This window comes from Salvelinus fontinalis, chromosome 33 (assembly GCF_029448725.1).
Source record: "Salvelinus fontinalis isolate EN_2023a chromosome 33, ASM2944872v1, whole genome shotgun sequence".
Lineage (NCBI taxonomy): Eukaryota > Metazoa > Chordata > Actinopteri > Salmoniformes > Salmonidae > Salvelinus > Salvelinus fontinalis.
Window position 1 is genome coordinate 18,475,899 of NC_074697.1, and position 25,849 is coordinate 18,501,747.

The 25,849-nt window shown below is 43.1% G+C and overlaps 1 protein-coding gene across 1 annotated transcript in view; it reads left to right on the forward strand.

Moving 5' to 3' along the window:
• LOC129832529 (neutral amino acid uniporter 4-like) overlaps positions 1–25,849 on the forward strand; it is a 273,703-nt gene that overhangs the window by 72,899 nt on the left and 174,955 nt on the right. Inside the window, exon 6 of the mRNA XM_055896648.1 lies at positions 4,973–5,163. Within this exon, the coding sequence (XP_055752623.1) occupies positions 4,973–5,163 (191 nt within the window). The remainder of the gene's footprint in view (positions 1–4,972; positions 5,164–25,849) is intronic.

The following is a 25,849-nucleotide window of genomic DNA, read 5'->3' on the forward strand; positions in this document are numbered from 1 at the left end:
ATACTTATTTCAAATACCTGGGTTAAATGTATGGGAGTGCATTTAAGTTGGTGTATTTGAGTATTTAAAATACTTTCCAAGTGTATTCCAAATTACATAAAATATTAAACTATCTGAACAATTACTTGTATGAATGTATTTGAAAGTAAATGAGATATATGAAATAGTATTTGAACCCAGGTCTGGTGTTTGTGTGACAGGCGGTGCCAAAGTGTGACACGTTTGTGTGACAGGCGGTGCCAAAGTGTGACACGTTTGTGTGACAGGCGGTGCCAAAGTGTGACACGTTTGTGTGACAGGCGGTGCCAAAGTGTGACACGTTTGTGTGACAGGCGGTGCCAAAGTGTGACACGTTTGTGTGACAGGCGGTGCCAAAGTGTGACACGTTTGTGTGACAGGCGGTGCCGAAGTGTGACACGTTTGTGTGACAGGCGGTGCCAAAGTGTGACACGTTTGTGTGACAGGCGGTGCCAAAGTGTGACACGTTTGTGTGACAGGCGGTGCCAAAGTGTGACACGTTTGTGTGACAGGCGGTGCCAAAGTGTGACACGTTTGTGTGACAGGCGGTGCCAAAGTGTGACACGTTTGTGTGATGAGACTGAATACTTGCGAAAGCACTCACAACGGTTTGATATTCTGGCATCGGTTTGCATTTTAAATCACAAACAAAACCTCAACCGAACACACACAACTTATGTAAAATAAATGAATAGCAGCACTTTAAAAAAAGTCTGCATTAAGCCATAAACAAATGATATGCATATGAAAAACATATAATCTAAATATATTAACAAGGTGTAGTTCCGAAATACAATATTATAACGTCATTGAGAGACAACAAAACTCTAGTCTATATCCTGCAGTGGCATTACATAACTCTGACTCTTCCTGGCTGGCTGTGGAGTACAGTAGGAACTAAGAATACAGGGGCCTCTGCTTCCCTAGTCAAGAACATCCACTTGTCATGGCCAGAGGCAAAAAAAGAGCAAGCCAAGCACCTAGGAAACTTCAGTACACTTTTCTCCTGGAGGTAGTGTGACGATCACTGAGCTTATAAATGAACGATGATGATGATGCGCCCATGAGCCATCGTCTCGTCGGGACATTTCCCTCAATTTCTCCTCACGCATTGTTTGGTATGCGTCTTAATAACAATTTTCCACCGCCATCCTAGGGTAGCTAATGCTACTACTGTACGTGTTGTGTACAGCGGTCAGATGGGTAACAACAGACTGGTGCAACCTGATTGTCTGAACGTTGTACAAAACGTACAGGAGTAGCATTAGCCACCCTTGCATGGTGGTGGGAGGTTTTGTTTTATTAAGACAGAATGCACATTTTCCCCGTTTTGAAATTGTATTATTATTTTTTTTTAACTGCTCGCTATTAAAGCTAGTAAAGGAGGAAACCGATGCCTTTGCAGCCACAATGGAAGATGATTTATGTACTCGCTGGTCACGTGGAGGTTAGGAGTGCATTGCCCGCTACGCTACCTGCGTTGGGATGTTAAAGACCAGACAACACATACCATTTTAGAATAAGGCTGTAACGTAAACAATTTGGAAAAAGTCAAGGTGTCTGAACACTTTCTGAAGGCACTGTGTGTGTGTGTGTGTGTGTGTGTGTGTGTGTGTGTGTGTGTGTGTGTGTGTGTGTGTGTGTGTGTGTGTGTGTGTGTGTGTGTGTATATATATATCATGACTTCATTGTGTGAATTGTTTGTGTTTGATTGATTGACTGTTAGTGTATATCAATTCCCCATTACATATATCACCATATATATATACAGTATATACACACACAGTATATACACACACATACATATTTATTTTCATGGCACACGAGACACCCGTCTTTTTGCGCCCGTCTCAGTTAACTAATCCGTTGCAGAGGCCGACACTAATCCATTGTGGATGCTGCGGGGATGGTACAGTCCAAGAAGAAGGGGAGTGTGACTGCACAATGCACGTCTCTCTCCAGAATGTGTGATCTCCCGCCTATTTGTGCACATTCATTGTTTCATGACTTCATTGTGTGAATTGTTTGTGTTTGATTGATTGTTGATTGATTGTTAGTGTATATCAATTCTCCATTACATATATCACCAGTAGTACGTTTACTGTTAATTCCTATAATTTCGAATCTACAATGTTTGTTTGGTTATGTTAATGTCTGGTAATGCATTCATTATGAATGTATTAAATCGTTTTTTTTCCCTCATCAATTTACACACTATCCCATAATGACAAAGCAAAAAAAACGTAACAAATCACATTTACATAAGTATTCAGACCCTTTACTCAGTACTTTGTTGAAGCACCTTTGTCAGCGATTACAGCCTTGAGTCTTCTTGGGTATGACGCTACAAGCTTGGCACACCTGTATTTGGGGAGTTTCTCCAATTATTCTCTGCAGATCCTCTCAAGCTCTGTCAGGTTGAATGGGAAGCGTGGCAGCACAGTCATTTTTAGGTCTCTCCAGAGATGTTAGATCGGGTTCAAGTCTGGGCTCTGGCTGAGCTACTCAAGGACATCAGAGACTTGTCCCGAAGCCACTCTTGCATTGTCTTGGCTGTGTGCTGAGTATCGTTGTCCTGTTGGAAAGTGAACCTTCGCCCCAGTTTAAGGTCCTGAGCGCTCTGGAGCAGGTTTTCATCAAGGATATCGCTCTACTTTGCTCCGTTAATTTTTCCCTTGATCCTGACTAGTCTCCCAGTCCCTGCCGCTGAAAAAGATCCCCACAGCATGATGCTGCCACCACCATGCTTCACCGTAGGGATGGTGGCAGGTTTGTTCCAGACATGACGCTTGGTATTCAGGCCAAAGTGTTCAGTCTTGGTTTCATCAGACCAGACAATCTTGTTTCTCACGGTCTGAGTCCTTTACGTACCTTTTGCAAACTCCAAGTGGGCTTTCATATACCTTTTACTGAGGGGTGACATCCGTCTGACCACTCCACCATAAAGGGCTGTTAGCAGTTGATGTTATTTTTCAATAACACAGACCCCAAAGCAAATCAGGGGGACGAAAAATATATTTATTCAAAGAGAACAAATCATAGTTATGCTGGAAAGTGTCGATTATTCCCTGTTCAGTGTAGAAAACACTGAGAACAAGGAGACAGGATATAGGTTATACCCAAGCCTGTAATTTAGCAATTAGAGTTCCTTGCAATATATTTGGGCCAATGGCCAAATACCCAGTATCCTGTTTTAGGCTCAATGTATAGACAATTTGGACCAATGAGAAATTGCCACATGTAGCTATGAGTCCCAGACTGGAACCCCTACACATATTCTAAACAGATGTTGAACTGAAAAACATCCTGTGTCCCTGACCCATTTAATCTTCAGTTCCCCATTACAGAAAAACAACTTTTTCCATTGATCGGTAGTTCTCTACTCTGTGTATTTATCTGTAAATATTCTAACAGGCTGATTGGTGGAGTGCTACAGAGATGGTTGCCCTTCTAGAAGGTTCTCCCATCTCCACAGAGGAATTCTGGAGCTCTGTAAGAGTGACCATCGGGTTCTTTGTCACCTCCCTGAACAAGGCCCTTCTCCCCCGATTGCTCAGTTTGGCCGGGCGGCCAGCTCTAGGAAGAGTCTTGCTGGTTCCAAATTTATTCCATTTATTAAGAATGATGGAGGCCACTGTGTTCTTGGGGACCTTTAATGCTGCGCAAAACTTTCGATACCCTCTCCCAGATGTGTGCTTCGACACAATCCTGTCTCGGGGCTCTACGGAAAACTCCTTCGACCTCATGGCTTGGTTTTTGCTCTGACACGCACTGTCAACTGTGGGACCTTATATAGACAGGTGTGTGCCTTTCCAAATCATGTCCAATCAATTGAATTTACACAGGTGGACTCCATTCAAGTTGTAGTTCCATCTCAAGGATGATCAATGGAAACAGGATGCATCGGAGCTCAATTTCAAGTCTCATAGCAGGGTCTGAATACTTATGTAAATGAGGTATCTGTTTTTTATAAATGTCCCAAAAATTCTAATGTTTTTACTTTGTCATTATGAGGTGTTGTGTGTAGATTGAGGATATTTGTTTTTTAATCCATTTCACAATAAGGCTGCAACATAACAAAATGTGTAAAAAGCGAAGGGGTTTGAATACTTTCCAAGTGCACTGTATATATTGTATGCTGATGATTGACTAAAACAAATCTTGTTCAACCAACATTCTGTCAAACAAACAATCGACCAGTCGACTATTTCGCTGACCCCTGTTATTAAGCACACTTTCGACCAACTCTGTCCCTGGCCCCAGTTTTTAAACACACATTAGACCACAGGCAGCCGGTGGCACCTTAATTGGGGAGGATGGGCTCATAGTAATGGCTGGAATGGAATTATTGGAATGGTATCCAACACGTGTTGGATACCATTCCATTCACTCCATTCTAGACGTTGTTATGAACCGATCACCTCTGCAGCCTCCTGTGCTTTAGACCAAACACTGTCATTGGCCCCTGTTGTTAAACACACTTTAGACCAAACACTGTCATTGGCCCCTGTTGTTAAACACACTTTAGACCAAACACTGTCATTGGCCCCTGTTGTTAAACACACTTTAGACCAAACACTGTCATTGGGCCCCTGTTGTTAAACACACTTTAGACCAAACACTGTCATTGGGCCCCTGTTGAAACACACCTCTGCTTGTTGCTGTACAGCAGGGCACCATGGGGATGAACACAAAACACACCTGGACCTGTAGATTAAATACAGCAGAGCCTGTAGTCAAAACATGGCAGGGCCTCTATTCCAAACACACCTGGACCTATAGACTAAATACAGCAGAGCCTGTAGTCAAAACATGGCAGGGCCTCTATTCCAAACACACCTGGACCTGTAGACTAAATATAGCTGAGCCTGTAGTCAAAACATGGCAGGGCCTCTATTCCAAAGACACCAGGCTCTGTTACAAATCCACTTAGCAGTTTTCACTCTCTTTGCAGGACCAATCAGATGGTGAAGATCCTGTACTCCTTTGGAGTGTTTGTCAGCTTTGCCATCCAGTCCTTCGTCCCGGCGGAGATCATGATTCCCCCGGTCCAAGCAAGGCTATGGGAGAGCTGGAGGGCACCCTGTGAGACGATCCTCAGAGGCCTGCTCGTCTGCCCCACACTCTACCTAGTAGTTAACAGGTGTCCTGTCCATGGTGCTGAACTGGCTGGGTGAATAGTGAGAACCCTGTCCATGGTGCTGATAGTGAGAACTCTGTCCTTGGTGCTGAACTGACTGGGTGAATAGGCCTGGCTGAACAGACATTCCTGCCCATGGTAGACCTTCCCTAACCTTTACCAGAGGGAGGTTGGAAGTGAAAGCTAGGGACAACTTAATGCAGTGAACTAAGCATTACTAGTCCTTCATCCACAACATCAACACAACATGTAATCCCTGTTCCCAGATCTCCCCCTCCAACCTTGTTTATACAGTACAACGTGATGCAGCATCAACTATTATGCTTTACATCCATTAGCTTGCATTGAAGGTGTCAAGTTTATAAATATCTATATATCCTAAAAACAGAATTGCTGAATTTATGTTGACAGAGGGAAAATTCTTCGGTCTTCTAGTATCTCTATTATTTTGTCTTAAAACCCATCTTTGGATAAATTGCATCAACCGCTGAACTGTGGTGCAACCCAGAAGTGATATACAGTGTATTTGGAAAGTATTCAGGACCCCTTGACATTTTCAAAATGTTGTTATGTTACAGCCTTATTCTAAAATTGATGAGTTTTTAGATTCGTTTTTTCCCTCATCAATCTAAACACAACACCCCACAATGACAAGGCAAAAACATGTTGTTTGACTGTACAAGCTTGGCACAACTGTATTTGGGGAGTTTCTCCCATTATTCTCTGCAGAAGCCAAAAGGACTCAAGGCTGTAATCACTGCCAAAGGTGCTTCAACAAAGTACTGAGTAAGGGGTCTGAATACTTATTTAAATGTGATATTTCAGTTCATTATTTTTAATACATCTGCAAAAATGTCAAGATACCTGTTATTGCTTTGTCATTATGGGATGTTGTGTGTAGATTGATGAGGAAAAAACTATTTAATCAATTTTAGAATAAGACTGGTAAGTTACAATGTCGAAAAAGTCAAGGGGTCTGAATACTTTCCGAATGCACTGCATCTAGATGAAGCATGGATTATAGAATATTCCATGCCTTTGGTGCACAAGACATAAGGCAAGACTGCATTTTTATTGTAAATGTCCTGGGGACTTTAAATAGCAACCACCTAGCAGACCGGGTATGGCAACTGCTGTGGTGAAGGAGACCAGACTACAGAGGTAAAGAGGGAGTTTACCCAAAAGTGCTTCATAGATGAACACATACAAATGTAGCTTTCTGTGCATATAAAGTCAGGTGCAATGGTGGGTGAGTGACTTGGCATTTGTATTAAGGCGCAAGAATGCATGATAAGTAGAGTCTAGTCTCTGTAAGACAGAGGAGGTTGCATGCATGTACAGCAAATCACTATAATCAATTACAGAGAGAAAATTGGCCTGAACAAGCTTCTTTCTAGCCCTAAGCGGGAAGCAAGCATTATTATTACAAAAATAAAAACCCAATTTCAATTTAAGCTTCCTTACAAGATTATCCATATGAACTTCAAAGGACAACTTCTCATCCAACTATATACCTAGATACTGTACTTGTAGGATGACACTTTTTCAATGAATAAGCTACCAGATGTGACAATGCTAAACTTCTCTGGCTGAGTGCGAGCTCTGATAAAGTTTTTTGTACATTCAAGACCAGTTTGAGAGCATAAAGGGAGGCCTACAGTGACTGAAAAGCAGTGTGAAGCTCTTCAACAGCCTGAACCAGAGAAGGAGCACATGAATATATGACTGTATCATCTGCATAATGATGTAACTCTGCTGGTTGCATCCCATTTCTCAAATCATTAATGAAAATTGAGAACAACATAGGAGCTAAAATGGAACCCTGGGGCACACCTCTATTAATCTCAAGAAAGCTAGACTGGTGATTGTCAGTATATACACATTGTGTTCTCTCAGAAAGATAGTTCCTAAACCAATTTACTGCCCCTTCACTGCTACTAATGTTAGCTAGCAACAGTTCATGGTCAACTGCATCAAATACCTTTGGAAATCAACAAAAGGATCAGCACAATGTTGCTGTTTTATTAAGTGCATTTAGGATGTCATTTGCCACTGCCATAGCTGCAGTGCCTATGCCCCCATCTAAAGCCAGACTGAACCCTGCTTAGAATGTCATTTTCAATGAATAAGTGTTTTAACTGAGAGTTCACTAGGGATTCATAGACTTTGGCCAGGATAGGGAGCTTGGAGATAGGACAATAGTTATTAGCATCTGAGGGATCTCCACCCTTTAGCAATGGGAGTACATAAGCTGATTTCTAAATAGTGGGTATGGAATTGGTCAAGAGACTCAAGTTGAAAATGTGAGCCACAGGTTCAGTAATAATACCAGCTGCTATCTTTAAGAGGTAGGGGTCCGGGTTGTCTGTACCTGCAGACTTTTTACTGTCTATAGCCTTTAGTGCTTTATAGACCTCAGTATAAGAAACAGGCTCAAAGTTAAAATGGTTCACATGAGAGTTTACAGTGGCTTGCGAAAGTATTCACCCCCTTGGAATTTTTCCTATTTTGTTGACTTAACCCCTGGAATGAAATGTTTTTTGGGGGGGTTTGTATCATTTGATTTACACAACATGCCTACCACTTTGAAGATGCAAAATATTTTTTATTGTTGAAACAAACAAGAAATAAGACAAAAAAACGGAAAACTTGAGCGTGCATAACTATTCTCTCCCCCAAGTCAATACTTTGTAGAGCCACCTTTTGCAGCAATTACAGGTGCAAGTCTCTTGGGGTATGTCTCTATTAGCTTGGCACATCTAGCCACTGGGATTTCTGCCCATTCTTCAAGGCAAAACTGCTTCAGCTTCTTCAAGTTGGATGGATTCCGCTGGTGTACAGCAATCTTTAAGTCATACCACAGATTCTCAATGGATTGGGGTCTGGGCTTTGACTAGGCCATTCCAAGACATTTACATGTTTCCCCTTAAACCACTTGAGTGTTGCTTTAGCAGTATGCTTAGAGTCATTGTCCTGCTGGAAGGTGAGCCTCCGTCCCAGTCTCAAATCTCTGGAAAACTGAAACAAGAATTTCCCTGTATTTAGCGCCATCCATCATTCCTTCAATTCTGACCAGTGTCCCAGTCCCCGCCGATGAAAAACATCCCCACAGCATGACACTGTCACCACCATGCTTCACTGTGGGGATGGTGTTCTCGGGTGATGAGAGGTGTTGGGTTTGCGCCAGACAGCGTTTTCCTTGATAGCCAAAAAGCTAAATTTTAGTCTCATCTGAACAGAGTACATTTTCCATATGTTTGGGGAGTCTCCCACATGCCTTTTGGCGAACACCAAACATGTTTGCTTATTTTTTTCTTTAAACAATGGCTATTTTTCTGGCCACTCTATCGTAAATCCCAGCTCTGTGGAGTGTTTAACTTAAAATGGTCATATGGACAGATACTCCAATCTCTGCTGTGGAGCTTTGCAGCTCCTTCAGGGTTATCTTTGGTCTCTTTGTTGCCTCTCCGATTAATTCCCTCCTTACCTGGTCCGTGAGTTTTGGTGGGCAGCCCTCTCTTGGCAGGTTTGTTGTGGTGCCATATTCTTTCCATTTTTTAATAATGGATATAATGGTGCTCTGTGGGATGTTCAAAGTTGATCTGTACTTTTCCACAACTTTGTTCCTGATCTGTTTGGAGAGCTCCTTGGTCTTCATGGTGACGCTTGCTTGGTGGTGCCCCTTGCTGTGTGGTGTTGCAGGCTTTGGGGCCTTTCAGAACAGGTGTATATATACTTAGATCATGTGACAGATCATGTGACAGATCATGTGACATTTTGATTGCGCACATGTGGACTTTAACTTTAACTCATTATGTGACTTCTGAAGGTAATTGGTTGCACCAGATCTTATTTAGGGGCTTCATAGCAAAGATGGTGAATCCATATGCACACACCACTTTTGTATTTTTAGAATTGTTTGAAACAAGTAATTGAAGCATGGTGGTTACAGCATCATGCTGTGGGGATTTTTTTTGTGGCAGGGACTGGGAGACTAGTCAGGATTGAGGCAAAGATGAACGGAGCAAATAGCAGAGAGGTCCTTGATTAAAATCTGCTCAGGACCTCAGACTGGGGCGAAGATTCAACTTCCAACAGGACAACAACCCTAAGCACACAGCCAAGACAACGCAGGAGTGGATTCATGACAAGTATCTGAATGTCCTTGAGTGGCCCAGCTAAAGTCTGGACTTGAACCCGATCTAACATCTCTGATGAGGTCTGAAAATAGCTGTGCAGCAACACTCCCCATCCAACCTGACAGTGCTTGAGAGGATCTGCAGAGAGGAATGGGAGAAACTCTCCGAAAACAGGTGTTTCAAACTTGTAGCGTCATACCCAAGAAGACTGGATGCTGTAATTGCTGCCAAAGGTGCTTCTACAAAGTACTGAGTAAAGGGTCTGAATACTTATGTAAATGTGATATTTCAGTATTTATTCATTGTTATTTTGGAAAAAAGTCAAGGGGTCTGAATACTTTCCGAAGGTACTGTATGTTTAACTTAAGCCCAAGAGACATTTCTCTTTTTAATTAATTCTGCCAAGTTATCTGAAAGCCAGCGATTGTCCCTTCCACTGATTCTACATTTCTTCACAGGGGCATGCTTATCACAAATGGACACACATTTCATGGCAGTGTCAACATCCGGAATCAGACGTACTCTGTCAATGTTATGGTAGAGATCATGTAAAACGCGTGCTCATCAAACTGTCTGAAATCTATTTTAAAAATATAACAGGGTTTGCCTTTGGTCTCAGTCAATGTGTATTTGTGAGGGGTATTCGTTAGAATAATGTCCAAGTTCTTTAAAGAGTCCCATACAGATGTAAGCATGTACAGTTCAAATGTCCTAAAATAATGAATTCAAAGTCATTTGGCTTGTGCAGGATTCAAAAAGAGAGTTAGGTGCGTCTCCCGAAGCCGATGGTGGTATGTAGGCGCCGACGTCCTTATATACAGTTGAAGTCGGAAGTTTACATACACTTTAGCCACAATTCTTGACATTTAATCCTAGTAAAGATGCCCTGTCTCAGGTCAGTTAGGATCACCATTTTATTAAACAAATTAGAAATATCAGAATAATAGTAGAGAGAATGATTTATTTCAGCTTTTATTTTTTTCATCACATTCCCAGTGGGTCAGAATTTTACATACACTCAATTAGTATTTGGTAGCATTGCCTTTACATTGTTTTTAACTTGGGTCCAACGTTTCGGGAAGCCTTCCACAAGCTTCCCACAATAAATTGGGTGAATTTTGGCCCATTCCTCCTGACAGAGCTGGTGTAACCGAGTCAGGTCTGTAGGCCTCCTTGCTTGCACACGCTCTTTCAGTTCTGCCCACAAATTGTCTATGGGATTGAGGTCAGAGCTTTTTGATGGCCACTCTAATACCTTGACTTTGTTGTCCTTAAGCCATTTTGCCACAACTTTGGAAGTATGCTTGGGGTTGTTGTCCAGTTGGAAGACCTATTTGCGACCAAGCTTTAACTCCCTGACTGATGTCTTGAGATGCTGCTTCAATATATCCACATAATTTCCCCCCCTCATGATGCCATCTATTTTGTGAAGTGCACCAGTCCCTCCTGCAGCAAAGCACCCCCACAACATAATGCTGCCACCCCCGTGCTTCACGGTTGGGATGGTGTTCTTGGGCTTGCAAGCCTCACCCTTTTTCCTCCAAACATAACGATGGTAATTATGGCCAAACAGTTCTGTTTTTGTTTCATCAGACCAGAGAACATTTCTCCAAAAAGTATGATCTTTGTCCCCATGTGCAGTTGCAAACCGTAGTCTGGCTTTTTTATGGCGGTTTTGGAGCAGTGGCTTCTTCCTTGCTGAGCGGCATTTCAGGTTATGTCGATATAGGACTCGTTTTACTCTGGATATAGATAATTTTGTACCCGTTTCCTGCAGCATCTTCAAAAGGTCCTTTGCTGCTGTTCTGGGATTGATGTGCACTTTTCGCACCAATGTACGTTCATCTCTAGGAGACAGAAGACGTCTCTTCCCTGAGCGGTATTATGGCTGCGTGGTCCCATTGTCACGCTTGTTGAAATGAGTGGACCAAGGTGCAGCGTGCGTGGAGTTCCACATGTTTAATAAATATGAAACTCACCAAAAACAATACAGAAGAAAAAAAAACGTGACGTTCTGGGCTGCTCACAGGCAGCTACACAAAAACAAGATCCCACACAAAACAGGTGGAAAAAAGGCTGCCTAACTATGATCCCCAATCAGAGACAACGATAGACAGCTGCCTCTGATTGGGAACCATACCTTGCAAACATAGAAATGCAAAAACTAGAGTACCCACCCTAGTCACACCCTGACCTAACCAAAATAGAGAATAAAAAGGATCTCTAAGGTCAGGGCGTGACACCCATGGTGTTTATACTTGCGTACTATTGTTTGTACAGATGAACATGGTACCTTCAGGCGTTTGGAAATTGCTCCCAAGGATGAACAAGACTTGTGGAGGTCTACACTTTTTTTCTGAGGTCTTTGCTGATTTCTTTTGATTTTCCCATGATGTCAAGCAAAGAGGCACTGAGTTTGAAGGTAGGCCTTGAGATACATCTACAGGTACACCTCCAATTGACTCAAATAATGTAAATTAGCCTATCAGAAGCTTCTAAAGACATGACATCATTTTCTGGGATTTCCCAAGCTGTTTAAAGGCACAGTCAACTTAGTGTATGTAAACTTTTGACCCACTGGAATTGTGATACAGTGATTTATAAGTGAAATAATTGGTCCATAAACAATTTTTGGACAAATTACTTGTGTCATGCACAAAGTAGATGTCCTAACCGACTTGCCAAAACTATAGTTTGTTAACAAGAAATTTGTGGGGTGGTTGAAAAATGAGTTTTAATGACTCCAACCTAAGTGTATGTAAACTTCCGACTTCAACTGTACGTTCACTTTAACCGCAAGCAATTCAAAATGTTTGGCTTTGGTAATCGAGAGAATTTCAGAGGTGTTAAACTTTGATTTCACATAAATTGCAACTCCTCCTCCTCTTCTCATCTGAACCATGTACCCCGAGTTATTTGACACAGATTTCTTTAGCCAAGTGTCTGATAAAACCATTATGTCTGCATTTGTTGTATTGGCCCATATTCGAATCATGTCTATTTTTGCAAATAGACTTCTGACAATATACATGCAAGAGGCCAAAACCTGTGATGTTTTTAAAGTCCACAGGAGAGGGTAGAGATTGCATGGTATCTACCGGCCCAGGGTATCTACCGGCCCATTACTAGAGATCAACAATTAAAGCAAAACAATTCATCTAATTTGCCAATTGTGTGAGGACGGGGTGGAGCCAATAAAATAAAATGAGCTGAGTCTTTCTACACAGAAAAAAATAATTCAAGATTTTGAGATGTTGAGATGTTGGAAGTGTAGGCCCACTTAAGAGTGGTACAAATGTAATTGCAGAGAGATATCAAGTTCCTGGTGGTATTGACATGATGGTCTCGTCGGAGGGCAAAAGGTGAAGATAATTCACTCACAGTTTGATCATTCAGCCTATTGAATTCAGGACGGCATTGAGTAAAGTGCAGGCACAGTAACAGACATAATTCCGGCTTTTAGAGGTCTTTCAGCACAGGTGTGCAATGACCAGTAGACGTTGCGTAGAACGACGTAGATTTTCCCATGGCCCACTGTGCATCAGGTTTTACAATCTGGCAACCGCTTCTCCGCTCCTAGCCTTCAGTGCGCACTTGCGCTCGTGTAGTAGGCCTTGCAAGGAGACAGACGCTTCTGACTCGGTGCGCTCCAACTCCAAAAAGGTGTAGACTACAGTTTAATAGTGGCCAGAGGCAGGAAGAAAGAAACGTTCCTCAATCAGAAAGCAAATTTCGTAAAATAGAGACTGAGATGTAAAAATACAAGTTATTATATACAGCATTCACCTTTACACCAAAAGTGTTTGCTTCTGTAGACAGGATCAGGGTCATTAAAACATAACTCTTAAAAGTCATATCTCAAGGATCAGACATACGAACGGACAGACTGATTGGCTGCCATCTTGGATTACGAAGTAATGAAATTAAACTGTTCCACGAAAATGTGCATGAAAACCATAGTTGGCACTCAGATTGGTAGAAATTGTAGGATCAATTGACATTCCACATGTGAAAGGTTGCCGAATCCTCATGTAGCCTATTACTGACAACTTCAGAAGAGTAATCTGTGAAAGCCAGCAGGAGCTGGAGGAGAATAATTGGCACAATCAAAGTTTTTTTTCTTCTGGTTATATTGATCTCTTGTTCCCCCTTGAGTCATGTGTCTTATTTCATCAAACAGTAAGCGTATAGCATCAGACAAGCTCAATGCATATAGTTTATTTAAAAAAACATAGGGTGTGCTTATATATGGACAATTACAGCTTTAAAATGTTCGACCAATCGATTGGTTGAAAGAACAGACGACTTTCGGTTGAACAAGATTTGTTCCTACTTTAAGGCTTAAACAGCATCAGAAAATGACTCAGTTTTAAGAATGCATAGCACAGATAACCACACACTTTTCTCAGGTTGTCTCCGTAGGACCATATATCCAAGTGCAGCTTCAGTTATTCTACTTTCTTACTGTTGTAGAAAACCTTTACATTGACCTTTCTTACTGTTGTAGAAAACCCTTATTTTGACATTTCTCACTGTTGTAGAAAAGCCTTACATTGACCTTTCTTACTGTTGTAGAAAAGCCTTACATTGACCTTTCTTATTGTCCCTCTCTGTGTTTGCATCCTTATTGGCTATAAACTAAATATGACTTTACTGATGGTTTTCGTCTGAAAAAAACATACCTTTGCTATGTTATGATGCTGGTCTTACTGGTCGGGGCCCAGCTATGCTTACTGGCCTGTACTGTGTAGAAATATGGTCAGATGCAACCTTTGCTATTTGTTCAGTTCTCGTTAGATGGAATTAAGCTGAAAGTGAACATCAAAGCGTCTACATGTATTTTATATGTGTAGGGAACATACAGTGATTTTCTTTCCTCTTGGTGGATTCAGAGTAGGGAATATACAGTGATGTTTTCCTCTTGGTGCTGTCAGAGTAGGGAACATACAGTGATTTTCTTTCCTCTTGGTGGATTCAGAGTAGGGCATATACAGTGCTGTTTTCCTCTTGGTAGTGTCAGAGTAGGGAATATACAGTGATTTTTTTCCTCTTGGTGCTGTCCGAGTAGGGAACATACAGTGATTTTCTTTCCTCTTGGTGGATTCAGAGTAGGGAATATACAGTGATGTTTTCCTCTTGGTAGTGTCAGAGTAGGGAATATACAGTGATTTTTTTCCTCTTGGTGCTGTCCGAGTAGGGAACACACAGTGATTTTCTTTCCTCTTGGTGGATTCAGAGTAGGGAATATACAGTGATGTTTTCCTCTTGGTGCTGTCAGAGTAGGGAATATACAGTGATGTTTTCCTCTTGGTGCTGTCAGAGTAGGGAACATACAGTGATGTTCTTTCCTCTTGGTGGATTCAGAGTAGGGAATATACAGTGATGTTTTCCTCTTGGTAGTGTCAGAGTAGGGAATATACAGTGATTTTTTTCCTCTTGGTGCTGTCCGAGTAGGGAACATACAGTGATTTTCTTTCCTCTTGGTGGATTCAGAGTAGGGAATATACAGTGATGTTTTCCTCTTGGTGCTGTCAGAGTAGGGAATACACAGTGATGTTTTCCTCTTGGTGCTGTCAGAGTAGGGAATATACAGTAATGTTTTCCTCTTGGTGCTGTCAGAGTAGGGAATATACAGTGATTTTCTTTCCTCTTGGTGGATTCAGAGTAGGGAATATACAGTGATGTTTTCCTCTTGGTGCTGTCAGAGTAGGGAATATACAGTGATGTTTTCCTCTTGGTGCTGTCAGAGCTGTGGGGACCTTGCTGTTTTTCCTGGTTTATGGCCCTAATGAGACCCAGTGTTTTATTTTCCTTGTCACCCTGCCGTTGGTCAAACCTGAGACACATAAAACATACCATGGAACAGGGTGTTACGGCAAGGTTTCTCTCGCATCTGTGCTTGCTTGCGCTTTTGTTCGTTCGGTCCATTCCCACGGGGGACCAGTACAAAAATAGTCAGAAAATGTATGCACTCACTACTGCTCTGGATAAGAGCGCTGGCTAATGACAAACATGTAAATGTCAGGGACATGTCTGTGTGCTCTTTCATCCCATTAACAGCAGTCTTATTTTAAACTCCACAGACCAGGGATATGTCAGTCTAATGAAATAAGGATTCAGAGAAATGCATGCAGTTTCTAATAAGTTTACCCGGAATGAACCTCCGATACTGGAACCTCCGATACTGGAATTTGTTTTCCCTACATGCACCATGGCAGCTCTCATTTGTGTGGGCTAACACGTTGTATTGTTTTAATTAGAGGAGGGTAATAAGTAGGTATGGTCTCTGATGAACTGACTTCTTTATTTCTTTTGAAGTCTCCTAGGACCAACACTCCAGATTCCATTAGCAATGTGCAGCGCTCACCTTGGTTTAACTGTGTATTTTTGTCTCTCTAACCTGTCTTTGTGACTGTCTGTCCCTTTCCTCTATCTCTAGCTTTTATCTTTGGCTGTCTTTGAGTGTGTCTCTCAGTCTATTTGTCTGCCTATCTGTCTGTCCACATGAACAGAGACTGAACATAGAGGCGAGAAGGATCTTCTGACTCCAGTGTGCACACACACACAAAACAAAGTGTGTCGTCTCGCTTGTTATAATGTGCCTCGCAACAGACATCATTGATAGAAAACAGACATTACTAATCCGACCACGTCTCATCTTTATGGAAAACACCCACCTCCGTTCCTCCATCTGCCTCCGGTTCCAACACGAGGCAGGCTTCCCTGCTAACGCATGCTCTGGATGTCTCATTATCTATGTCTATTATTATGTCTCATACATACTTATGCACACGCGCACATTCACACACATACAAAGAGGTCAACAAATAATTGGAGCTTGGAACTCAGGGCCTCCCATTTCCAGAAGCCAACTCAGTGGGGCGATGCAGTGAGTTGCTGCTGTGAAAAGAGCATCTGAAAGAGAAAGTTTATCTACTCTGTGAATGAACAGCAGAGCGCAGTGGATGGGGGGGAATTTAAGTTCCTCCCCGCTGTGAAGGACTGTCTGACTGTCTCTGTACTCTACTGAGAGAGTACTGTGAGGGTTGTGGGAACAGAGGAGATGTGAACTGGGCCTGGAATTTACTCTGTGTAGTTGGTATTGTGTCTGATGTGTAAAATGTGGGGGTGAGGGCGTTAATGTTGGGGTGATGTGTCAAAGTTACCCTGCGACTTTCCTCAAAGTTACTTACCTTGAAACGTTTTTGTTTACTGCAATAGGCTAGCTAGAGTCACTGTGCTTGTCGTGATGATGTAATAAGGTTATCTTTGTAATCGCCAGAGCAAAAGTTTGGCCGGTACGAGACATTATACAACGGGTGGATCTAATCCTGAATGCTGATTGGTTAAAACCGCATTCTAGCCAGTGTCTATTCCACAAGTTACCACTGGCTAAATCTATGACGTTAAAATGCCTATTTATTCTGTTCCATCTGACTGCGCAATCCACTGTCTCATCAGCCCAGGCAAGGAATTTATCAACTTGATCTCCACTATAAAAAGCATCTAGACATTATCACACATTTCTTTTAGACTAACATTTAGTTTTCAAAATCAAAGATTTGTATAAACCTTGCTGTCTGTCTCCAACATTTGCAATATTGTTTCAATATTCAAATTCGATCTCCAACTGTCCCATAGTAATAAACGTATAGGGGTTGTGAGTCGGGACGAGAGAGTCAGGCAGGCAGCGTTTCTCAGCCACACACCAACAAACACACTCATACACCACATTGACAGACACACAGACAAACACACACTCATATACCACATTGACAGACACACACTCATATACCACATTGACAGACACACACTCATATACCACATTGACAGACACACACTCATATACCACATTGACAGACACACACTCATATACCACATTGACAGACACACAGATAAACACACTCATACACCACATTGACAGACGCACAGACACAAACACACTCATACACCACATTGACAGACGCACAGACACACACACACTCATACACCACATTGACAGACACACAAACACACTCATACACCACATTGACAGACACACACTCATATACCACATTGACAGGCACACAAACACACTCATATACCACATTGACAGGCACACAAACACACTCATACACCACATTGACAGACACACAGACAAACACACTCATATAACACATTGACAGACACACAGACAAACACACTCATACACCACATTGACAGACACACAGACAAACACACTCATACACCACATTGACAGACACACAGACAAACACACTCATACACCACATTGACATACACATTGACATACAAACACACTCATACACCACATTGACATACACATTGACATACAAACACACTCGTACACCACATTGACAGACGCACAGACACACTCATACACCACATTGACAGACGCACAGACAAACACACTCATACACCACATTGACAGACGCACAGACACACACTCTCATACACCACATTGACAGACACACAGACAAACACACACATACACCACATTGACAGACTCACACACAGTACCTGCTCCACTTTGTCATTCATTTCTAAAGCTGTATGGGCTGCATCATGTTAGCTCCCTACCCATGCAGCACAGTAGTTAAAACACTTGAATAATGCAACACAACATGTAGAAATGTTGAAACTGTTCATTACTGTTCCCAAAACAATTTCCCTACAGCCTAGAACACCTTTACAATGGAAGAAGATACCTGGAGGTTCCAGCTTTAATTTCTATCCTTCTTGCTGAACTGGCTGGGTGACTAGTTAGAGCCCTGTCCATGGTGCTGAACTGGCTGGGTGACTAGTTAGGGCCCTGTCCATGGTGCTGAACTGGCTGGGTGACTAGTTAGAGCCCTGTCCATGGTGCTGAACTGGCTGGGTGACTAGTTAGAGCCCTGTCCATGGTGCTGAACTGGCTGGGTGACTAGTTAGAGCCCTGTCCATGGTGCTGAACTGGCTGGGTGACTAGTTAGAGCTCTGTCCATGGTGCTGAACTGGCTGGGTGACTAGTTAGAGCCCTGTCCATGGTGCTGAACTGGCTGGGTGACTAGTTAGAGCCCTGTACATGGTGCTGAACTGGCTGGGCGACTAGTTAGAGCCCTGTCCATGGTGCTGAACTGGCTGGGCGACTAGTTAGAGCCCTGTCCATGGTGCTGAACTGGCTGGGTGACTAGTTAGAGCCCTGTCCATGGTGCTGAACTGGCTGGGCGACTTGTTAGAGCCCTGTCCATGGTGCTGAACTGGCTGGGCGACTAGTTAGAGCCCTGTCCATGGAGCTGAACTGGCTGGGCGACTAGTTAGAGCCCTGTCCATGTGTTGTACAGGCTGGGTGACGAGTTAGAGCCCTGTCCATGGCGCTGTACTGGCTGGGTGACGAGTTAGAGCCCTGTCCATGGTGCTGTACTGGCTGGGTGACTAGTTAGAGCCCTGTCCATGGTGCTGAACTGGCTGGGTGACTAGTTAGAGCCCTGTCCATGGTGCTTAACTGGCTGGGTGACTAGTTAGAGCCTTGTCCATTGTGCTGAATTCGCTGGGAGACTAGTTAGAGCCCTGTCCATGGTGCTGTACTGGCTTGGGTGACTAGTTAGAGCCCTGTCCATGGTGCTGACCTAGCTGGGTGACTAGTTAGAGCCCTGTCCATGGTGCTGTACTGGCTGGGTGACTAGTTAGAGCCCTGTCCATGGTGCTGAACTGGCTGGGTGACGAGTTAGAGCCCTGTCCATGGTGCTGTACTGGCTGGGTGACTAGTTAGAGCCCTGTCCATGGTGCTGAACTGACTGGGTGACTAGTTAGAGCCCTGTCCATGGTGCTGAACTGGCTGGGTGACTAGTTGGAGCCCTGTCCATGGTGCTGACCTTGCTGGGTGACTAGTTAGAGCCCTGTCCATGGTGCTGACCTGGCTGGGTGACTAGTTAGAGCCCTGTCCATGGTGCTGTACTGGCTGGGTGACGAGTTAGAGCCCTGTCCATGGAGCTGAACTGGCTGGGCGACTAGTTAGAGCCCTGTCCATGTGCTGTACAGGCTGGGTGACGAGTTAGAGCCCTGTCCATGGTGCTGTACTGGCTGGGTGACGAGTTAGAGCCCTGTCCTTGGTGCTGAACTGGCTGGGTGACTAGTTAGAGCCCTGTCCATGGTGCTGAACTGGCTTGGGTGACTAGTTAGAGCCCTGTCCATGGTGCTGACCTAGCTGGGTGACTAGTTAGAGCCCTGTCCATGGTGCTGTACTGGCTGGGTGACTAGTTAGAGCCCTGTCCATGGTGCTGACCTGGCTGGGTGACTAGTTAGAGCCCTGTCCATGGTGCTGAACTGGCTGGGTGACGAGTTAGAGCCCTGTCTATGGTGCTGTACTGGCTGGGTGACTAGTTAGAGCCCTGTCCATGGTGCTGAACTGACTGGGTGACTAGTTAGAGCCCTGTCCATGGTGCTGAACTGGCTGGGTGACTAGTTAGAGCCCTGTCCATGGTGCTGACCTGGCTGGGTGACTAGTTAGAGCCCTGTCCATGGTGCTGAACTGGCTGGGTGACTAGTTAGAGCCCTGTCCATGGTGCTGTACTGGCGAGTTAGAGCCCTGTCCATGGTGCTGAACTGGCTGGGTGACTAGTTAGAGCCCTGTCCATGGTGCTGAACTGGCTGGGCGACTAGTTAGCCCTGTCCATGGTGCTGAACTGGCTGGGTGAATAGGGAATGAGTGTATGAGTCTGTAATGCCCTACAGGAGGTTTTAGGAAAAATGGACTTGTACTTGGTATATGCTTTGCACATACAGTAGAAGAGGTTAAAAGTTTTTTGTTTGAGCAGTCAATTTTTAATCACAGCTAAAGAAGAGGAGCAGGGTAGTATATTGATTGACTGCACCGCCATAGTTTGTTTTTGTTGGAATCGAAATGATCGTGTTCATAAAAAAAGTCATGACTGTGCCTGGATCACAACAAGCATAGCATGCAAATTATAATTGCGCTATAAAACGGTCATAGAGAAGGCTTTGTTGTGTTGGTAGTAATGTCAGGAAGAAGAGCGTTTCCCTCCCAGACTCCAAGCTTTACTCTATAGGAGTTCAGCAAAAACCTAACTGGGGATTTTAGTGTGTCAGCATGTTTTTCCCCCAGTAGAATGTATTCATAGAACACTATCATGCATCATTTTACGGCAATGCAAATAGTCCACAGTCTTGCCCACGAAACGATCCATGTAAATTGCCCAGAAATTGTATATGAACTCTTTGTTTGTGGAATCCTTTGTGTGAAACATGGATTGTCTCGGTCCAATTTTTTCTTCAGTCTTCAGAATATGAATAAACTCCAGTCTTCTTGTTAGCATGTGATTAGCTAACATTCTATAACTATAGTGTATTGTCTCTGTAGACCATGTTGTTTTACTGTTCAGTTAAGGCTTGGTTTGTAGGGCAAGTCTCGCCGTGTTTGAATACCCACTGCCAAATTGTAATCTCTCAGCGAAACGTTTTCTGTTTTCTCAGAAGCAATAACAAACCAAACAAACGTATTGTATAGAAATACACACACATAGAAACAATCTGTCGAAGGACACACACATATGCTCACCCATAAGCACACACATCTTTAAAATAGCTCAAATGCCAAGGACTTCATTGAAATCCAGCTGTAACCAGATCAGGAGCCATTTCAATATGCACGTATTTAATTGACAGACCAATCAGAATCTCTGGAGTCGAATGTCAGTCTGAAGCTCATATTAAGAGTCGTATAGAATTTGCGTTGCGGTCATCGCCTCATGAGTAAATATCAGTTTACTTTTCATAGTCAAGCATTCCGAGGTCGAGACAGCAGGTGCGGAACAGAGAGAAAACTGACTGCCTTGTGAATGTCATTATTACTTGCAATTTTCATTTTTTTATTAAAAAAGCTACTTCTGTGCAAATGTTCTTGATCAGTACAATGAAATAAGTCCCAAATCAAAGGGGGGAAATGGTCATCTCTAGACCCATGAAATCAGCCAAAATTGCTCAATAACTCAATGCATTCACACACTCCTATTAAATATGTATTCACACACTCCTATTAAATATGCATTCACACACTCCTATTAAATATGCATTCACACACTCCTATTAAATATGTATTCACACACTCCTATTAAATATGCATTCACCTGTATTGTGGATAAGTTTATCAATAGATATTTACCAATCAAATAAACTTTGCTTTGGTAACCGTTGTTTTGGTATTGAGTATTCTGATACTAAACCTGGTATCGAAGTCAAAATTCAGGTATCGTGACAATACTGTGTGTGTGTGTGTGTGTGTGTGTGTGTGTGTGTGTGTGTGTGTCAGTGTAATTCAGTGCTTCTGGGGTCTGTCCTTAATAGACCCTGATGTGTGCGAGGAGAAGAATCTCAGAGATAATCTCTGTTATCATCATTCTACATTGTTCCCACTTGAGTCTTATCAGCCGTTAGTGTCATTCAGGAGTCACCAATAGCCCCAAAACATACAGTACAGACATAAATATGCTGTTCTGTTAATCCCACCTGCTTGACTCTGGAGATGCCATCTAACCTACTAGTAGTCTGTTGAGTTAACCCTAACCTAATAGTAGACTGTTGTTAACCCTAACCTAATAGTAGACTGTTGTTAACCCTAACCTACTAGTGGACGGTTGAGTTAATCCTAACCTACTAGTGGACGGTTGAGTTAACCCTAACCTAGCAGTGGACGGTTGAGTTAACCCTAACCTACTAGTGGATGGTTGAGTTAACCCTAACCTACTAGTAGACCGTTGTTAACCCTAAACTACTAGTAGACCATTGTTAACCCCGATCTACTAGTAGACGGTTGAGTTAACCCTAACCTACTAGTAGACGGTTGAGTTAACCCTAACCTACTAGTAGACGGTTGAGTTAACCCTAACCTACTAGTAGATGGTTGAGTTAACCCTAACCTACTAGTAGACGGTTGAATTAACCCTAACCTAGTAGTGGATGGTTGAGTAAACGCTAACATAGTAGTGGGCGTTTGAGTTAACCCTAACCTACTAGTAGACTGTTGTTAACCCTAACATAGTAGTGGGCGTTTGAGTTAACCCTAACCTACTAGTAGACTGTTGTTAACCCTAACCTACTAGTATATGGTTGAGTTAACCCTAACCTACTAGTAGACCGTTGTTAACCCCAATCTACTAGTAGAAGGTTGAGTTAACCCTAACCTACTAGTGAACGGTTGAGTTAACCCTAACCTGCTAGTGGATGGTTGAGTTAACCCTAACCTACTAGTATATGGTTGAGTTAACCCTAACCTACTAGTGGACGTTTGAGTTAACCCCAACATAGTAGTGGACGTTTGAGTTAACCCTAACCTACTAGTGGATGGTTGAGTTAACCCTAACCTACTAGTAGACTGTTGAGTTAACCCTAACCTACTAGTAGACGGTTGAGTTAACCCTAACCTACTAGTAGATGGTTGAGTTAACCCTAACCTAATAGTAGACGGTTGAGTTAACCCTAACCTACTAGTAGACGGTTGAGTTAACCCTAACCTACTAGTGGATGGTTGAGTTAACCCTAACCTACTAGTAGACTGTTGAGTTAACCCTAACCTACTAGTGTACGGTTGAGTTAACCCTAACCTACTAGTGGACGGTTGAGTTAACCCTAACCTACTAGTGGACGGTTGAGTTAACCTTAACCTAGTAGTGGACGGTTGAGTTAACCCTAACCTAGTAGTGGACGGTTGAGTTAACCCTAATTTTGTAGTGGACGGTTGAGTTAACCTTAACCTACTTGTGGACGGTTGAGTTAACCCTAACCTACTAGTGGACAGTTGAGTAAACCCTAATCTACTAGTGGACGGTTGAGTAAACCCTAACCTACTAGTGGACGGTTGAGTAAACCCTAACCTACTAGTGGACGGTTGAGTAAACCCTAACCTACTAGTGGACGGTTGAGTTAACCCTAACCTACTAGTGGACCGTTGTTAACCCCAATCTACTAGTGGACGGTTGAGTTAACCCTAACCTAGTAGTGGACGGTTGAGTTAACCCTAACCTACTAGTAGACGGTTGAGTTAACCCTAACCTACTAGTAGACGGTTGAGTTAACCCTAACCTAATAGTAGACGGTTGAGTTAACCCTAACCTAATAGTAGACGGTTGAGTTAACCCTAACCTACTAGTGGACGGTTGAGTTAACCCTAACCTACTAGTAGACGGTTGAGTTAACCCTAACCTAATAGTAGACGGTTGAGTTAACCCTAACCTACTAGTGGACGGTTGAGTTAACCCTAACCTAGTAGTGGACGGTTGAGTTAACCCTAACCTTCTAGTGGACGGTTAAATTAACCCTAACCTAGTAGTGGACGGTTGAGTTAACCCTAACATAGTAGTGGACGGTTGAGTTAACCCTAACCTTGTAGTGAACTTTTGAGTTAACCCGAACCTAGTAGTGGACGGTTGAGTTGACCCTAACCTACTAGTAGATGGTTGAGTTAACCCTAACCTACTAGTAGACGGTTGAGTTAACCCTAACCTAATAGTAGACGGTTGAGTTAACCCTAACCTACTAGTGGATGGTTGAGTAAACCCTAACTTTGTAGTGGACGGTTGAGTTAACCCTAACCTACTAGTAGACGGTTGAGTTAACCCTAACCTACTAGTGGACGGTTAAATTAACCCTAACCTAGTAGTGGACGGTTGAGTTAACCCTAACATAGTAGTGGACAGTTGAGTTAACCCTAACCTACTAGTAGACCGTTGTTAACCCTAACCTACTAGTGGACGGTTGAGTTAACCCAGACCTTGTAGTGAACTGTTGAGTTAACCCTAACCTACTAGTGGACGGTTGAGTTAACCCTAACCTATTAGTAGACCGTTGTTGACCCTAACCTACTAGTAGACAGTTTAGTTAACCCTAACCTACTAGTTTACGGTTGAGTAAACCCTAACTTTGTAGTGGACGGTTGAGTTAACCCTAACCTACTAGTGGACGGTTGAGTTAACCCTAACCTACTAGTGGACGGTTGAATTAACCCTAACTTTGTAGTGGACAGTTGAGTTAACCCTAACCTAGTAGTGGACGGTTGACTTTTAGAGGGAAAATGGGTTCAATCTGGAATAGGATCACAGGCATGCAACATTCATTAGAGTGCCCTCCGGTGTGTATAGTTCAGTTCAGTCAGCTGTGTCAGACCGGCCCACTCTGACACCACACCTCACCACCACTCCTCTCTATATCCCGTGTCATTTAGCTTGATAAATCAATATGGAAGACCAAGATCAAGGCCCTTAACAAGCCTGCTCGAATTTGAGGTCGATTTAAATTATACCAAGCTCATCATGCCTGTGGGGATCTGCCTCGAAGCTAGACTTTCATATGAGACTGTCACCCTACACACACACACACACACACACACACACACACACACACACACACACACACACACACACACACACACACACACACACACACACACACACACACACACACACACACACACACACACACACACACACACACACACACACACAAAATCAAAAGTTTGAGGTTGAAAGCAAAGAGAGTGGCTTCCTAATGAGAAAGGGTACATAGAGTATGACACATACCTGTGTGTGGATGGCCTTAACCCATAGCGACATGTTGATTCATAGGCCATCATTAAAGCCATCTTTGACTTTTTTATAATAGAGTGAAAGACATGTAAAACAAGCAGAGAGGTCGGGTTCATTCCAATGGTCCTGATGGATATCCTCTGTGGTTGAGCGTACTATTCCAGCTGATGTTTGTTGTTGAAGGTTGACAGGGTGGTTAGATTGAAAACTCTCTTGGCACCTTCCCAACACCTGAACCTGACACAGCTGGTAATCACTCAACCAAACAACTACAACAACAAAACAACAATAACAAAACCCAAACTTTACAGCAATATGGAAAAATAGCTCCAAAATAGCATACCAGACCTGACTTGGACGAAGCACCGCCTCAGTAGTCTGTTCCCTGTATTATTTAGCCTGACGTTTAGAAATGGAGTGTTCCTCCGTGTCAGAGTGTTTTGTCTTTGGTAGAGGTGTGTTTATCTTCATGTCCACGCCTCAGGGGAACCATTTTCTTCCAAATTGAGACTTTCTGCTCCTGCCTCCACCTCAGTCTAAATGCACTTTGCCAAGGAGGTGCGTGTGTGCGTGTGTGCGTGTGTGCGTGTGTGCGTGTGTGTGTGCGTGCGTGCGTTAGAAAGAATATGAGTAAATGTGCCATTTATCTAGTAGGGGGAAACGATGAAGGGTTTGGGAAGGGATGACCTCAAATAGATACAGAACACTGCAGGTAAATATCACTTCTCTGTGTGCGTGTGCGCGCATGTGTTTCATGTTTTTAATGTCACATGCACAACTACAGTGAAATACCTTTCTTGCAAACTCAAAACCCAACAATGCAAACCTAAATAAGATCAGGACTAGTCATATAACAAGTGTTTAACACGATTTCTCTGTACTCCACACAAGTATCTGTGTGGTCCCTCAGTCGAGCAGTGTATTTCAAACAGATTCAACCACAAAGACCTGGGAGTTTTCCCAATGAGGGGAAGGGCACC